Raw genomic sequence first — 17,767 nt, 5'->3', positions numbered from 1 at the left:
TACATTTGCAATGCATGCTTAACCAAGTCCTGTATCATAACAGTAAAATCAAATGCCCGTATGATGACTATGCCTGATAGTGCACAAGCAAATTGCACATCTCTGCAAAATAAAAAACAGTTCTTAAATTGCCTCCTTTTAGATGATCATTTGCCAGGATCACAAATCACACAATGTGTTAATGAAGCTTTGTTCTCCCCTTCTCACCTTCAACATACACTTCTAGGTGCCAGCAAGGGAATATATGAGTTGGAAGAAGAAAAAATAGTTCCTATCAAAGAGCCTGAGCAAATACAATCAGAATGCCAGGAGGAAATATGTACTGAAAAGAATGAAGATCGGCATGCACTACACATGGATTACATACTTGTAAACCATGGAGAAAATTCTCCCCTGAAGTCAGAAACCTGTGAAGCCGGGGAAAGCCTATCTGAACTAGAAGAAGCTCATGTAGACTCTGAGAAACAGGGGCTGTCAGGAACTCAGTTAGCAAGCTCCCCAGCCAGGTGTCAGCCTGCCTCCTTCAGTGAGAGAAATAATCATTCTGCAGAGACAAGGTCTGCTAGTGGGGACAAGAGAGCATCTCTTGAAAGCCCTGCACAAGACCAGAGCTGGATGGTCTTGGGTCTTAGTGCAGCCGGTGATTCGTCATCGGAAGCCAGGGACTCGGGCCCTGGATGTTCTGACAAGACTGGGGAGCCGTTCTCTGAACTTGGCATGGACAAGAGTTCCCCAGGGCAGGTGCTGGGGAAGATGAAATCTCTAGCATCCTTCACACCTGAGGAAACCTCCAGTCTGGACAGTCAGTCATGGCAGAGCAAGAGCCAAGGCAGCGCTGGCCAAGAGGCAGTGCTGTTGCAGGCTGTCACCCATGACAATGAATGGGAAATGCTTTCACCACAGCCTCGGCTGAAAGACAAGACCCCGGAAACAGAAGTGGAGGAGGAGACAGAATTCCTCGAGTCCACCACCAGGAAACCAAGACCAAATGGGTAAGCAAAAATGCTAGACTGTTTTTCCTGAGAACCATTTTATTTAGAAACCAGGAAAATGCTGAGGGCTTATGGAATATGAAGAGTACCTGGATGAGGGGAACTTGGTGTACATTTATTGCAAGGCACATGATCAAGGAAAGCTGTTCTCAGAGAGCTATACCACAATGGGATTTGTGTACATTTTTAACTAAAAAAAAAAAAATTCTCTATCAACCAGACGTGTATCTACCCTCCTGACTCCCACCCATCTCATCTCATTCAACATCTATGTGACTGTTCAACAGGCTGTTGGAAACGAGAGGAGATGGCACTACCATTCAGCACCTACTGTGTGCATGATGCTTAGCAAGTGTGATATTGTTTAATCCTTACACTGGTCAATTGGTGGGAGCAGGGGACACTAAAGGCTCAGAAAGGTTCTATGATTTGCCTGGAATTAGGTAACCAGCATGAATACTTTGGAATTCAAAGCTTTCTACCTCCCAAATCTGAACTTTTCCAGCTGACTCCTCTGTCCGTCTTACAGAATAAGGTATTTCCTGGTTTTATGTAAGCACCTCACTTTCTGGTAGGAATAAGTGAAATGGGACAAGATCCCCTAAAATTTACACACAGATGTGGCCCCTTAAAGTTCCCCAGAAGCACCATCTGAGGTGCCACATGTGCTACCGGAATGTGGGGTGCCATACGATTTCACCATGAGCTTATTAATAAATCCCCAATATTAATAAGCCCGAGAAGGTTCTTGCCTAATATTTAGAGAAGAATTCTAAATACCGGCACAGATAAACGAGGCAGCATAGTACGTTTTAGGGTTTTATTTAGTGAGAAAGATGCATAGGAGAGTGAGAGCTTTATTTAAGAGAGAGAGGTGAATAGGGGTTCATACCAAGCACCAGGAACCAACCACGTGGATGAGCATCTGGGCCGGGAAGCCTAGAGCACATGGCCCAAAGGCCATGTGCCCTGGAGGCGCAGGGCTGCAGCAAGCCCCCTCCTGGTAAGAGGCCAGGGAAGGAGAAGAAGGGCGGACACACTGTGTCCCAGGCCTTTAACCCACTTCCACAGGGGAGTGGTTAATTACCCTGATTGGCTGGTTGGCACCAGGTGTGGCCAGGTAGGGGGATAAGGTCACACAGGGGCGTGGCGAAGGTATCAGGTAGGGGCATGAGGTCACATAGGGGCGTGGTGAAGGCATGGTCTTCCAGCTCACAAACCTAATCAATCTTAACCTGTATGCCTGCCTACTTCATTCCCCACTCAGAGACTCCATCCCCTTAATCCTAAAGGGGAGTTGATGGCCAGTCGAATCATCTCTTCTGTAACTGCTTCCTGCTTATGAGGGGCATAGTGCAGGCCCTGCCTATCCAGGGTCTGGAGGTCTCTGCCTATCCTAACTAATGAATTTGCTTTGTGAGCTGGAGCAGTCTCAGTCATTGCCAACATCTGTGTCTCCTGCGTGGTCTTTTACTCCCAGAAGTCGAGTTCTGAAACATATAAGTTGTTAATTAGTATAAGCAAAACTGGAACAAAGCCAATTGTAAGTGGGGGTGCCCCTTTAGATCTTACAGATTCCTAGATAGTGGATAGTGGTAGACCACCCTTATGTAGACCTATTTAGCTTGAGTATAGAGAATAATAACAGAAGAAATCATTAGGTAGCTTTATCCTCAATAACAGTTCCCAGAGATAATTAAGAAAGGCAGGTACAGCATGTTTGCTTTGAGGAGACAAAGGCAAAAGCTTTACTTATCCTTTTTGCTTTGAAGTACTTAAGGGTTCTGATTGGCTTATAGGAACAGTGAGGCATGTCTTTCGCATTCACCTGTGAAGACTTAAGAGGTAGAAGTTTAATCCTAAATTCACGGAGGTAGTCGTGTTCAATAGCACCTGGTAAGGTCCCTTTTATTTAAGCTGAAACTGATCTGAAGAGGATCTTCTTATGAATGCCTTGCTCAAGAATTTCTAATGTTGGAATTTTTGTTAAAAACTCCTTGATTCCTAAGGAGACTGCATTTTAAGTAGACTCAGAATCTTCATGTGAAACACGCGTTCCCTAATTGGCTGAAGAATGATAAATAACCATCAAACCGGTGACTCCATTATGCATTCATTTACTCAACACTGGTTTTTGACAGTCTGCCCTGTGCCACATCTGTGGGTAGCCAACGGGCACAGAGCAGGGAACAAGAGTCACTGCGGCCTTCAAGATGTGGGGCTCTGCTGAAACCATCTAAGGTTTTCATTTCCCTACACTTGCCCCTATATAGCCCTCCTGTTTGCAGGGACAAAAGGGAAAACTGTGGAAAGTAAGTCAAGGAGGAAATCATGTTTCCTCGTTAAATTGTGGTGGAAAAAAAGATTTCTTTTTCTTAATCAGTATGGAAACACAAAAAACTATGGACACCACGTCCCCACTATAAGTCTAGCAATCTGGATTGCAGCCTGGCCCTATCATTACCAGTTCTATGTTTTAGGATTAACCTCAGGCTTAAGTTTCCTCACCCATAAAATTAGTGGGTTGAGCTAGAAGGCCTCAAGCTATTAAATTCTGTGAGCCTCATTTGTGTGGAGACAGAATGAATCCAGGAGAGCTTTGCATATACAAATTACATGTCAGGATGAAAGGAACAGAGAAAACAGAAAACATAGCAGGGGGGCGTGAAGGTTAGTGAAGTGCCATAAGGAGTTAGAGGCTATACCGTATTCAAGTGAAGCTTCATAAATCCAGGCGTTTGCAGTTGGCCTAATCCTTCTTGCTTCCTGTCAAGCGATTTCCTTCCAGAGAGACCCCAGATTCGTTATCAGAACGAGCAGCAGATGGGTTCCCGCAGCCCTGCTGGCATTGTTATAGATGGCACGGAGAACTCGGGCACCCAGGAGCTGACTGAGCTATTGTCTGGCTTCTTGTCTGCACTTTGCACACGCCCCTGAACACCAATGGAAAACAGTTGTGCAACTGTGCCACTCGCTTCTTTTCTGTCAGCAAGATTTCTTAGCTCAACCCCTTCCTGTTAGCCTCTGGAGTAAGGAAACTTTTCTCCCACTTGGGTTTGGGCACATTTTCCCACTGACAATGAATGGCATTATCTTTTGCATAAATAATTTACTCTGAATGTACTTGGCAGTTTCCCCCTGGGCCAGATTTAGAAGGGATGCAGACTTGTCTAAAATCAGTGTTTCTCTAAGTACAGTGCTCAGACCAGCAGCACCCAGCATCCCAGGAGCACTTGTTGGAGCCATTCATTACTCCACCCTAGATCTCTCTTCAGAAGGAGGAGCTCTGTGGGTGGAAGCGGCCTCCACTGAACTTTAGCTGCCCCCTCCATCATGTGATTTGGGTACATGCTCAAGTTTGAGGACCATCCTATGTAGGCAATGGTTTGAGTGCTGGATGCTCCACTTCTGATCCAGCTCCCTGTTAGAGTGACTGGGAAAGCAGTGGGAGATGGTACAAGTGCTTGGGCACCTGCACCCATCTGAGAGACCTAGATGAAGCTCTTGGCTCCTGGCTTTAGCCTAGCCCAGCCCCAGCCATTACAGCCATTTGGGGAGTAAACCAGAAGATGGACAATCTCCCTCTAGGTCTGTCCCACTCTGTGTGTAATTTTCATTTTCAAATAAATAAATCTTAAAAAAAAAAAATGTATTCCCAGAGGCCAGTGTTCTGGCTCAGCCAGTATCCCATATCGGAGTGTGAGTTCCAGGCCTGGTTGCTCTGCTTCTGATCCAGCTTCCTGCTAATGTGCCTAAGAAAGCAGCAGAAAATGGTTCAAGTGTTTGGGCCTCTGTCATCCACTTTGGGAGACCAGGATGGAGTACCAGGCTTCTGACTTTGGCCTGGTCCAGCCCCAGCTGTTGAAGCCATTTGGGGAATGAACCAGTGAGTGGAAGGTTCTCTCTTTCCCTCTCTTCCTGTAACTCTGCCTTTCAAATAAATAAAAATAGATCTTAAATAATAATAAATAAGTTAAAAATGTGCTCCCAGCCCTCTAAGAATATGCAGTTTATTTAAGGAGTTACACATAGCGAAAAGGTAGATAATGACATACTTAAACTAGTTAATAGTTAAAATAGTTAATGACCATATCCGTTTAAATGTAACTATTGTATTAGTCAGCTTTCCATTACTTTTAACTAAAATATCTTAGAGGAGCAACGTAGGAAGGGTTATTTTGACTTGCAGTTTGGAGGGTCATAGTTCAAGTTGATTTAAGCATCTGGTGAGGCTGGAGGCTGGAGTGGGAGCCGGGGAGTCACATGACAACCTGGCAAGCAGAGACACAGGGAGCGCACTCTTCCTCTGCCCTCTCTTGGCTAGAAAGCCATCGGGATTCCACAATGGGGCTCTACCCTAGCAACCTAATCCTCAATCCTATCACTTCCCCGAAGACCCCCCCTTCAGTTACCATTGTTGAATTAAGCCTCTATCTTAATCCATCAACCATTCACCCATTAAATGTTAAATAAGACTTTGAGTTTAAACATCTAAATTAATTTCATGAGCCAAACCTGGTTCAATTCATAACAACTCCCAGTTACAGGCTTGTGCTAGAGACCAGGTAAGTAAGTCTCCCGGGATATGCACTATCCCCTTTAACACCTGCAACAAGCAAGGCTATAATAGGAAGAGAGCCAGCTCTTTAGGGTGCCTTTGTGGAACAGGTAGCATGCAGAGCCTACTATCTGTCAGACACAGGAGGCAGAATGCCCAGGGCCAGGGTACTTTAAGGAACACATGCAAATGTTGTATCTTTTAAAATCAAAAGAAAACTATGGTTTTATTCATGTGTGGATTATGCTTATTTTTATGTCAACATGGTTGAAAAGCAAATTGAAAGAAAAAAAATTTAATGAGGGAAAGGACCCCTGAGAGTCTTAGTGGGGCTCCGAGGGGCACAGTTAGAGACTGGCATGAAAAGACGGTCAGGATTTGGAAGAGCAAAGAAACAATAGGACGCCAGCCAAGAGGACTGGGAAGAAGAGGCTGTAGGGAATCGTGGAGACAGGAAAATAGTCACGGGAGCCACTCAAGGGGCAGCAGTATTTTCCCAAAGCCAAAACTGGAAATATCTTCTGACACATAATTTCATTACGGGGCAGAATATGCAAAATCAAGACCATCCTGCAAAAATACTAAGACAGAGTCTTCACCAATAGAAGTAGATTCATGGTATATACAATAGGACACATGAGCTGCAAACCTGCTCTGTCTCCGCCCTTTATCCAGCCTCTCCAAACAGACCTGGAGAGCAGCAGGTCATAATTTTAGAGCTGGAGAAAGCTTCGGTAAGATGTTTTTTCTTGTCATAGTACATCTATTGATTTCTTTTTAAAGATTTATTTATTTATTTGAGAGGCAGAGTTACAGAGAGAGAGAGAAAGAGAGAGAGGTCCTTCATTCTCTGGTTCACCCTCCAAATGGCCACAATGGCCAGTGCTGAACCTATCTGAAGCCAGGAGCCAGGAGATTCTTCCAGGTCTGCCATGTGGGTACAAGGCCCAAGCACTTGGGCCATCTTCCACTGCCTTCCCAGGCAATCTGCAGAGAGCTGGATCAGAAGAGGAGCCGCTGGGACATGAATCAGTGTCCATATAGGATGCTGGCACTGCAGGTGGAGGCTTAACCACAGCGCTGGCCCCTACTGATTGTTTTTAGCAGAACTTGTTAGTTGGGCTGGGACACAGCCTGTCTCCTTGAGATTTTCAGCACTGGGTTCCTTTTCCTTGGACCAGTCTCCCATGAAACTGTTTGGACAATAACTGAGCCAGACTGCCTCTGACTCTTCAGACTCTGCTGTGGGCTTCTGAGCACCTCTGACACCTGAACACACATCCCAGTACAGCCAAGCCATGAGTGCTGCTGCCATGTTAGTGGATGCTCTGTCCATGGGGGATGGGACCAGCTTGAGTGACCAGAGTCCAGGGGGAAATGAGAGGTCCAAAGCCCCTCAGCATTCATTTAACTTTTCCAAATATTTACACATGTGGTGAGGGACCTTACAGCAAGGGTCTCAGTGCCCAGATACCTGAGTGCCAGGATGAGGTGGCATAAGATAGCCGTGTTGTAGGATGAACACCCATAGACGAGCTCATTTTGTGTTGTGTTAGCTTCTACTTTGAGGAAAAATTCAAGGTGCTTCTCTGGATGGAAACTCTAAATGTCAGAATTGGTGACCTAACTTGTTCCAGGAGAAAATAGAAGCTCCTTGAAAAGCATGCCTGGCTTCCACCTGGCCTAGCCCCTTCTGCTATAGGCATTTGAGAGAGTGAACTAACAGATGGGAGATTCTCTCTCTCTCTCTCTCTCTCTCTCTCTCTCTCTCTCTCCCTTCCAAATACATGACAATAAAAATTTAAAAAGTTAGCCCAGGAGTGCATCATGCTTTGTAAAAGCCCAAGCTGTTGGTTTCCGTTAGCAATGATTTTGCCTTCCCCTGTCTCCTGAGGATATTTGCCCATGTCTAGAGACATGTGCTTGTCACGGCTAGGGTATGTGCCACTGTCCTCTAATGAGCAAGGGTCAAGGATGCTGCTACATATTCTACAGTGCACAAGAGCACCTCCACAATAAATGATTCCTAAGCCAAATATGCCAATAATGCCAGTACTGAGAACCCTACTTGACTCTGGCTTGTTTTCTTCCTACCACGTTTTATTTATTTACCTACCTACCTATCTATTTATTGAAGTGATTCTGTTATGTCCATTTATGAGACTATAGCCCCCAGGAAGCAGAAGTTTAGTTTGTCTTCTTCATCACTGTTCCTCTGGGGCTTAGGACAGCACCTATCACATATTAGGCACCACATAAACATGCATGATTGCATGAATGGCAAAGAAAGTTTGTCCAGCATTTCTTGCTTTTAATAGAGTTATGATAATTTCTGGTGTTAACTGCCTTTCTTCCAAAGGAGATGTGATAGATTTTGTTTGGAAGCAATATACATCATCCTTTTCCAAAACTTAAAATCCATATTTTCTCTTTTTTTTGAAATTTGAGCATGTTACTTTTTTTTTAAAGAAGATTTATTTATTTATTTGAAAGTCAGAGTTACACAGAGAGAAGGAGAGGCAGAGAGAAAGAGAGAGAGAGAGAGAGAGAGAGAGAGAGAGAGAGAGAGAAGTCTTCCATCCACTGGTTCACTCCCCAGATGGCCACAACTGCCAGGGCTGGGCCAGACCATGAATGAGGAGCTTCATCTGGATCTCCCATGCGGGTGCAGGGGCCCAAGGACTTGGGCTATCTTCTACCGCTTTCCCAAGCCATAGCAGAGAGCTGGATCAGAAGTGGAGCACCTGGGTCTTGAACCAGCGCCCATATGGGATGCTGGTCCTGCAGGTGGGAGCTTTACCTGCTACGCCACAGTGCCAGCCTCAGAGTACATTACTTTAAAAAAAAAAAAAAAAGTGTTCCTGCTCTCCTGTTCACTGCAATTCCTCCAAAATTCTTCTACCTTTTGGGTTTCACATAATGCTGTTATTCACTTATCTCAAACTCAAGGAAAAATATAGGTATGCCTGTGCAATTTCTTTTCCTGATTCTTTGTTGTCTATTCCTCGGGTATTAAGATCTCTTTTGTTTAATTGTTTTTTCCTTATTAGAAGGGAAAAATACTCCACTTACTTAATCATCTATTACACCATTAACTCAAACAACAGTTAATATATCATCTTCAAAGTTCTTTTTATTTTTATTTTTAAGCCCACATTCATTAAATAGTAAATTCATAATTTAGTATGAATTAGGTTCTCAGAGAATGACCAAAACATTACCAGAGAGTTTGACATCTACCATGCTCTTTTTGTCAGTATAATAATGAGTGTGCCACTGATTGCATTTAATCAGTAACACTTATTTTCCAAAATAATTGTAGCTGTCTTCCTATACTGAATAAAATAAGATACTTCCTTAAGTTTCCAGCTAACTTGGGGTTAGGATAACTTTACCCTGACACAATGTGGAAAAACAACCTGCAACACAAAAGAAATATGGTGGGTGACATCCGATTTCCCACATTTCCCAGTTAATAAAGCATTCCTTAAACTATTTGATAGTATCTTGGATTGGCCTGATGATGATAATCAATTTCCATAACAACTGCTGACTTTTTAAAAAGCATATTCTATGCCTTTTATTTCATGTGTAAAGACAAGAAAAAATTTTGTAGCACAGTTTTCTTATGGAATTAAAATAATACTCATGTATTATGTGTAATAAGTTAATAAGTAATAAGTTAATAAATAATATTGTGTAATAAGTTAGATGTGTAAAACCATCTAACTGCTGACTTTTAAAACAGAATTAGTTAGAGTGTCCATTCTACCTGTTATTAATTCCTCTTCCTTAGTCTTCGTTTGCTGCCTTTTCCACCTAGTGGGGGCAGGGAGACTTCTAAGAGCAGTGCTGCACCAAGGCAAGATCCCCACTGTTCAGACACACGTAGACAGAGGCATTCCCAGAACACCACCCACCCTGAAGTCTCTTTTCCTCCTGAAAATTCTTGGCTCTTCTAGAAGGGCTTTGGAGGATTCACCTATGCTTTAGCTGAGCTTTTACAGCCATTAACCCTGCAAAATGACAGCTTCCTGTTGGCTCCATCCTGCTCTTTTCTAGAGCTGAAGGACACATGGCACGTGAGTCTCATACCTACTCCCTGGTCTGAGGTGTCTTAATGTACACTTTAGTGCCAATAAAGATGTGCTGCTTCTCTCCTTTCCCCATCACCACTCCCATACCACCTAACAGCCATTGGGAGGACGTTAAGTGATCCTTATTTTAAGAGTAAGAGCTAATGTTTCTTAAGCATTTACCATCATCTGGTCATCTGCTGTGCAATTCACTTTCTTTTTTATTTGTTTATTTATTTGACAGAGTTATAGACAGTGAGAGAGAGACAGAGAGAAAGGTCTTCCTTCCATTGGTTCACTCCCCAAATGGGTGCTATAGCCGGCACTGTGCCGATCTGAAGCCAGGAGCCAGGTGCTTCTCCCTGGTCTCCCATACGGGTGCAGAGGCCCAAGCACTTGGGCCAACCTCCACTGCCCTCCCAGGCCACAGCAGAGAGCTGGACTGGAAGAGGAGCAACCGGGACAAGAACTCGGTACGCATATGGGACACTGGCACCACAGGTGGAGGATTAACCAAGTGAGCCACAGTGCAGGTCCCTATGTGCAATTCACTTTCACATTTTGTTAGCGTTAGATCATTGGCAAAGACCTAAAACTACCTCTATCTCTAATTCTACCCTGGTTCCCTCCACATCCCACCTCCCACCAGATAAACAAAAAGATTGTGTATCATGGGATTTCCAGTTACTTTTCAGGTTGATATTTCTGCCTGATCATGGCCATACATTTTTGGCTGATCACTAATATACTTTTTCTAAAAAAAACATTTGATTGAAATACAGCATACATACCAAGAAATGCACATATGTGTATAGATGGATGAGTTTTTGGTCCTCTGATAATACTCATAACCAACACACAAATTAAGAACAAAACATTACTAGTTCCCAAGAGTCTTCACTGTTCCCCTCTCCATTTCTTTTCTTTTCATGTGAGAAAAGAGAGTATATTGCTATTTATGCAGTATGATTCAGTGAAGCAATATTTGTAAGTATATATCAATGATATGGCATCCACTTAGTTTTTATACTCTTTATATTTACTTATATTTTATTTATTTAGTATTTATTATTATTATTTATATTTATTTATATATTAACTATCACAAATAAGAGAAAACATGGTATTTGTCTTTTGAACTCTGGCTTATTTCACTTAGCATGGTGATCTCCTGTTGCGTCCATTTTGTTGCAAATGTCTGGATGTCATTCTTTTTTATTGCTGAGTAATATTCCATTCTGTTTGTGTACCGTATTTTCTTTATCATTAGTGGATGGACTGATTCCACATGGTTGATTCCACATCTTAGCTATTGTGAATTGAGCTATTATCAAGATGGGAGTGCAGATAACTCTTTTAGATGCTGATTTCTTTTCTTTTGGGTACTCTCCCAGGATGGGATAGTTGGCTTATTTGGTAGATCTATTTTTTAAGAAAGCTTTTATTTAATGAATACAAATTTCATAGGTACAGCTTTAGGAATATAGTGGTTCTTCCCCCCATACCCACCTTTCCACCCCTCCTCCTGTCCCACCTCCTACTCCCTCTCCCACCCCATTCTTCATCAAGATTGGTTTTTAATTAACTTTATATACAGAAGGCCAACTCTATATTAAGTAAATATTTCAACAATTTGTACCCACACACACACAAAGTATAAACTACTGTTTGAAAACAAATTTTACAGTTAATTCTCATAGTACAACTCATTAAGGACAGAGGTCCTGCATGTGAAGTTAGTGTACAGTGCCTCTTGCTGTTGATTTAACAATTAACACTCTTATTTATGATGTCAGGGATCACCCAAGGCTCTTGGCATGAGCTGCCAAGGCTACGGAAGCCTTTTGAGTCCCTCAACTCTGTCAGTATTTAGACAGGGCCATATGCAAAGTGGAAGTTCTCTCCTCCCTTCAGAGAAAGGTACCTCCTTCTTTGATGGCCCCTTCTTTCCCCTGGAGTCTCACTGACAGAGATCCTTCATGCAGAATACTTTTATTTATTTATTTATTTTGACAGATAGAGTTAGACAGTGAGAGAGAGGCAGAGAGAAAGGTCTTCCTTCTGTTGGTTCACCCCCTAAAATGGCCCCTACGGCCGGCGCTGCGCCGATCAGAAGCCAGGAGCCAGGTGCTTCCTCCTGGTCTTTTATGCGGGTGCAGGTGCCCAAGCACTTGGGCCATCCTCCACTGCACTCCCGGGCCACAGCAGAGATATGGACTGGAAGAGGAGCAACCAGGACTAGAACCCAATGCCCATATGGGATGCTGGCGCTGCAGGTGGAGGATTAACCAAGTGAGTCACAGCACGGGCCCCGTCATGTAGAATACTTTTTTCTTTGAAGATGATGCAACATTTTATGATATATTTGAGTTTTAAAAATTGCTTTAAGTAGGAGTTGGGCTAAAACTTTCTGTGATGTTCCTTTCTATTATGTAAACATTTCTTGAATATTTTATTTGCCTTAACTGTGTCAATATTTCTTCTGACATTTTGGAATGAACAATAATAGTAGCTAATATTTGTGGTGAATATTCATTTATTTGAAATTAAGAGTCACAGAGAGAGAGGGTGAGTGAGAAAGAGAGAGGAGAGAGAGAGAGGTTGATTTTCCATCTGCTGGTTCACTTCCCAGACAGCTGCAATGACCATGGCTGGACCTGGAGGAAGGCAGGAGCCAGGAGCTTCATTGGGGTCTGCCACATAGGTACCTGGGCCATCCTCCCATGTCTTTCCCAGGCCACCAGCTGAGACCTGGATCAGAAGTGGAGCAACTGGGACACGAAGAGTTGTCCACATGGGATGCCGGCATCCCAGGGCGGTAGCCCTACCTGCTGTGCCACAGCACTAGCCTGATGAATTTATTTTAACCTAGATTCTATTCCTACATAGTTTATCTTACAATTTGAGAGTGGTATGATTATTACGGCCTGTACTTTGGATGAGAAGGCTGAGGTACCATGTGGTTTTGTAATGTCCAAAGTTACTAACCAATGGTAGAAGTCAGATGCAAATTCTTCCCTCTCCAGGGTTCATGTGTTTATCTGCCACAGTCTCCGTCTCCCAAAAGCCAGATCTGTGTGCATCTTGAGCAAGCATCCTAACTTTCTCTAGAACCTTCCTTTGAACTTCTTAATATTCTGTTATACTTCCATAGTCCATTTTATCATGATCTTAATCATCACTCATCAATAAAAATGATTAAAACGTTATAGGGGAACTGATCCCCTTGTACCCTGTGCTTCCAATCCATTCACATCTGATCTCACTCAGAAACTGGAGTGGTAGCAGTTTTCCTGTGCAAAATTTTCAGGGCTGCTTCTGACTTTGCAATCTGGGTGAGAGAGTATTTACATCCCCAAATGACAAGGCACCGCCCCAGCTCTGTAACCCCCCGCGGGAGCGGCGGCAGCCAGGGCTCCTGGGGATCCGGGAGGCAGGTGATCGTCCTCATTTGGATGTGCCAGGGTCACGTGACGAGAAAATGGAGGCGAATCCCTGCTCCCAGTCCATTGCTCCGTTAGGGGGATGCTGAAGAGCCATCCCCGCGCATCCTTCCTCCTCGCCTGCCAGCTCACCCGCCTCCTGTCGCCCTCAGAAGGTAGGTGGGTCCCGGTGCTTTAGGAGAGCGGGTGAGGGGAGGACAGATTGCGATGGAGCAAGTCCTTCTCGGAGACTGATCTATTGCTGCTGGGAAGTTGGAGGGGGAGCGGGGAGGCGGACGAGGGGAAGCCGAACTCCGCGCAGCCCCTCGCGACTGACAGCTGGCAGCTGCGTTGCCTTCTGCGAACGCATCCTGGAAAGCTGCGGTCCTTAGGGTCTCCCCGCCCCTTTCTGGGCGACCAGGTAATCGGCACAGACTTTACCCGGCTCTAGTAATTTTTTATTCCTTTCTGTCTGTGATGAAAATGGAGATTAAAAAAAAAATCAGAGGAAGTGGCAGTTTTTGAAACTATTCAGGACTCCTGCCTAATGGGTATTACATTGTCTGTTTAGATTATTTAACAAGCAAGACAGCCCTGGTCGAGTGGCATTTTTATTTTTTATGTGTTGCTAATGGTTCTTGAAGCTAGTTAACATACCCTGCTCTGTTTTTCTCATGAATCTGCTAGATAAACCCTTAAATCTTACTTGAATTCTAAGCTGTAGAAATAGGTCATCTTCAAAAATGGGCTTATACTAATGTCTTTGTCTTTTCAAAATGAAGAGGTAGATTTTTCTACTTAGAGAATATCATTATTCCACTAAGGACAAAAGTGATATGAGGAGCTAAAAAATCCCCACCCTGGTCAAATTTGAATCCTCCAAAAAGCATAATTGATGAAATTCCTATGTGGAAACCAGAAACCAAACTTGACTTCCACGTAGAAGTGATTAAAGTATGATTCTGCCAGAGATCAGAGTCCTGGTTATGTTTACATGAGGGATGGGCATTATCTCCATAAACTGTCACTGCCCCCACATCCTTTGATGTGCACTCTTGACATGTGTCCATCTTATGTAAACTGCGATCCGAGCACCGCTTCGGGACCACTTCCAACCTGATGGTGATGCCAGAGTAGAGAAAACCGGGATCCGCCCCTGAATGACTCATTTGAAAATCTTCATTGGCTTAAAATTTTTCTTAAATTGTTATTGACAATATGCAGCAAATGTAAAATCTGGAATGGTTAGATTAAAATGTCTAGCAATGAAAGAAAAATGTCCTGTAGAATTGCTTTCAAGAGAAACTTGCTATCAGCCAGGAGAGAAAATGGCCTTTATGGAAATATCTGTAGTGGCAAATCAGACAAGATAGTGAAACTCTACACCTTAAAAAGACTTGGGCCTGGACCTGCAACTCAAAAACAAACAAGGTAAGACACTTGTCATTTGCAGTCAGCAGCACCTAAACTTCCCTTGAGATTTCTCTTTGTAATGCAAGGTCTAATGCCCCCAAGGCACTTGAGTTAGAGTCTCCTTCTATTCACAAGAAGTCAAATTAACTTTTTTCCAATGGTTGGAGCTCTCTCTGGTGCATCCCAGAGAATTTCCATTTACATCTCACTTGGCTTTTCATTCTTTAGTGGCTTTGTCCTGGGGGAAAGATTTATCCTTCAATGAGGCATACTTACATATAAAAGGTAAAGATCTGGATACTTTTTCCAGAAAACAAAGGATGAGAGGGGTTTGCACATTTAAGTTCTCAACGTAGGTTACCATGTAAAAGCTTTTTCCTTCTTCATTAGCCTGGAATTGTTTGCCCTTTGTCATGTCAAGATTTTTTTAGGTGGAATCCCCTCCCCCCCACTACCAGCCAATTTTTTTCCCAAAGTAGTATTTGTATTTAAGATGCTTTCCTGTTTCTTTACCAATCCCATTTAAGAGTTCATTTGAGCAAAAGCTGAAGGAGTAGGAAGGGACAAAGGGAAACTTTGACAAAGGACATTTGAATATGGCTCCTTCTGGATTAATGACAGGAACCCTGATTATAGTGGATGAGTGCTTAAGAGGAGCACAGGTGGAGGCAGGAGTAGATGTCCCCTCTCCAAGCTCCACCGTTTGAGGACTGCTGCCCAAGTTGGCTGTATCTTGTTCTGATAGCGAGCTATTTGTTTTGGTAGTTGCCCAATTTTCTGTATTGTTCTTCTATCCTGAAGTTCAACTGATAAAGTAACATAAACTGAAATAAATCTTGGAGTCCATTTTCACATACTGATTGAATTTATATGCAAGCAAATGAGCCCTTGTTAGAGCGAGCGATTGGCCTAAGGTCATGGTCAGTGGCCTGGCTGGGCTTACAACCCAAGGCTTCTTGCTCTGGATCTCCTGCTGCTTTCTCCTAGGCCAGGGCCTCTCAGAAGCCCCCGGCAAAATCTGCTCCATATACTAGATAAGGGTTAAAAAAAAAAAAAAAAAAAGAAAAGAAAAGAAAATGAAAGCCTGTCATTTACGACATTTTGCAACTGGAAATCATACTGAGGGAAATAAGTCAGTCCCAAAAAGACAAACACCATGTTCTCCCTGATTTGTGGTAACTAATAGGGTACCTAAAAGGTAATTTATGGAAGTGAAATTGACATTTTGAGATGCAATGATTTTGAACAGTCCTTGTTTCAACTGTTGAGGAACAGTTTTTTTTTTTTAAACTATTTGTTGAACTCTTAGCATAGAGTTAATCTTATGTGTATAAAGTTAATTGAAAATAGATCTTTGTGAAAAATAAGAATGGGAATAGGAGAGGGATGAGGAAGAAGGTTGGGAGTGCAGGTAGGAGAGAGGGTAGGGTGAGAAGAATCATTATCTTCCTAAATTTGTATATATGAAATGCATGAAGTTTGTATACCTTATACAAAATGTTTCTAGGTTAAAAAAAAATCTGGGCCAGCGCCGTGGCTCAACAGGCTAATCCTCTGCCTTGCGGCGCTGGCACACTGGGTTCTAGTCCCGGTCAGGGCACCGATTCTGTCCCGGTTGCCCCTCTTCCTGGCCAGCTCTCTGCTGTGGCCAGGGAGTGCAGTGGAGGATGGCCCAAGTGCTTGGGCCCTGCACCCCATGGGAGACCAGGAGAAGCACCTGGCTCCTGCCATCGGATCAGCGCGGTGTGCTGGCTGCAGTGCGCCAGCCGCAGCGGCCATTGGAGGGTGAACCAACAGCAAAAAGGAAAACCTTTCTCTCTGTCTCTCTCTCTCACTGTCCACTCTGCCTGTCAAAAAGAAAAAAAGAAAAAAAAATCTGGTCCATGCATTTCAGTTTCTCAGGGCTTAAAAAAATCTGCTACTTTTTTCAGAATAAGGTGGCATTTCCTAATTCCTTTACAACCTTTAGACTTAAATATATTTGGGGAAAATGAAACTAAGCTCCACTTTCAGAACTTGCACATTTATTATGATCAAGGTGCTAGTCCTAAGGAACGCATGTGATTTAAAGGTGATTTTTTTAAAGATTTATTTTATTTATTTGAAAGACAGTTACAGAGAGAGGTAGTGACAGAGAGAGTTCTTCCATCTGCTGGTTCACTCCCCAATTGGCCACAATGGCCAGAGCTGCACCGATCCGAAGCCAGGAGCCAGAAGCTTCTTCCGGGTCTCCCACACAGGTGCAGGGTCCCAAGGACTTGGGCCATCTTCTACTGCTTTCCCAGGCTATAGCAAAGAGCTGGATCAGAAGAGGAGCAGCCAGGACTAGAACCGGTGCCCATATGGGATGATGGCGCACTTCAGGCCAGGGCTTTAACCTGCTGCGCCACAGCGATACAAAGGTGATTGAGATGCAGTCACTTAACCTCATACCAGTGGGGAGAAGGGAGTAGAGCAAATGGCTCACAAAGGGCAGGGAGATAGTAATTCTATAAGAGGTATAGTTGAGGAGCTGTGGGTGTTTAAAAGTGAGAGTATATCCCTTCATTTATCTTGTTGTGGAGGAACAATTATAGGCTTCATGGATGAGGTACATTCAGTAGGTTGAAGGAAGTAGCATTTTATTTGGAGGGACAATAATAAAATGAACTATGGGATCAGGAGAGCTATCAGTGAGACTTGGGAGACCAGGAGAATTTCAGTTCCTCTGCAAGTTACAGCAGTGGGAGAAGCTAAGGGTTAATTGAGCTAAATAGTTGAGAGCCCTCAGGGTAAAACAAAGAAGTTTTTATTAAATATACGGTGTTGCCAATAGAAGTCAGCATTTTTGATCGGGTATTGTGATTGGCAATTGACTGGCAATGGTGCAAGAGAAGTGGTAGACAAGATGGGAAGTGGTAGTCCGCCTGAAGCATAATCTAACCTGGAACTGTGTCTGTGATGGAAAGAAGGAAGGCAGTTCCAGAACTGCACATATGGAAGAAAGCCTTAGCTCTTGAAAACGGAGAAAAAGGAGGAGCCACAGGGAGGCAGATCATTATTTTATTCTTCATGATTGAGTCTCCATAGCCTTGGTGATTTCCTTGATGTTAGTTAACATAAGAAGATAAGGAAATGCATGAAACTCTCCCATAATCAGAACAAAATAGAGGCTGGTGCCGTGGCTCAATAGGCTAATCCTCCGCCTGTGGTGCCGGCACACCGGGTTCTAGTCCCGGTCAGGGCGCCGGATTCTGTCCCGGTTGCCCCTCTTCCAGGCCAGCTCTCTGCTGTGGCCTGGGAGTGCAGTGGAGGATGGCCCAAGTC

General features: G+C 43.6%; 1 protein-coding gene across 4 annotated transcripts in view; it reads left to right on the top strand.

Moving 5' to 3' along the window:
* The window catches only part of PRUNE2 (prune homolog 2 with BCH domain), a 305,278-nt gene that overhangs the window by 208,065 nt on the left and 79,446 nt on the right, over positions 1–17,767 (top strand). For all 4 annotated transcript variants that reach the window (XM_062208438.1, XM_062208436.1, XM_062208437.1 and 1 more), the window contains exon 9: positions 227–992. In XM_062208438.1, the coding sequence (XP_062064422.1) occupies positions 227–992 (766 nt within the window). The remainder of the gene's footprint in view (positions 1–226; positions 993–17,767) is intronic.

Source organism: Lepus europaeus, chromosome 12 (assembly GCF_033115175.1).
Source record: "Lepus europaeus isolate LE1 chromosome 12, mLepTim1.pri, whole genome shotgun sequence".
Classification (NCBI taxonomy): Eukaryota; Metazoa; Chordata; class Mammalia; order Lagomorpha; family Leporidae; genus Lepus; species Lepus europaeus.
This window is presented reverse-complemented; position numbering and strand designations above follow the sequence as displayed.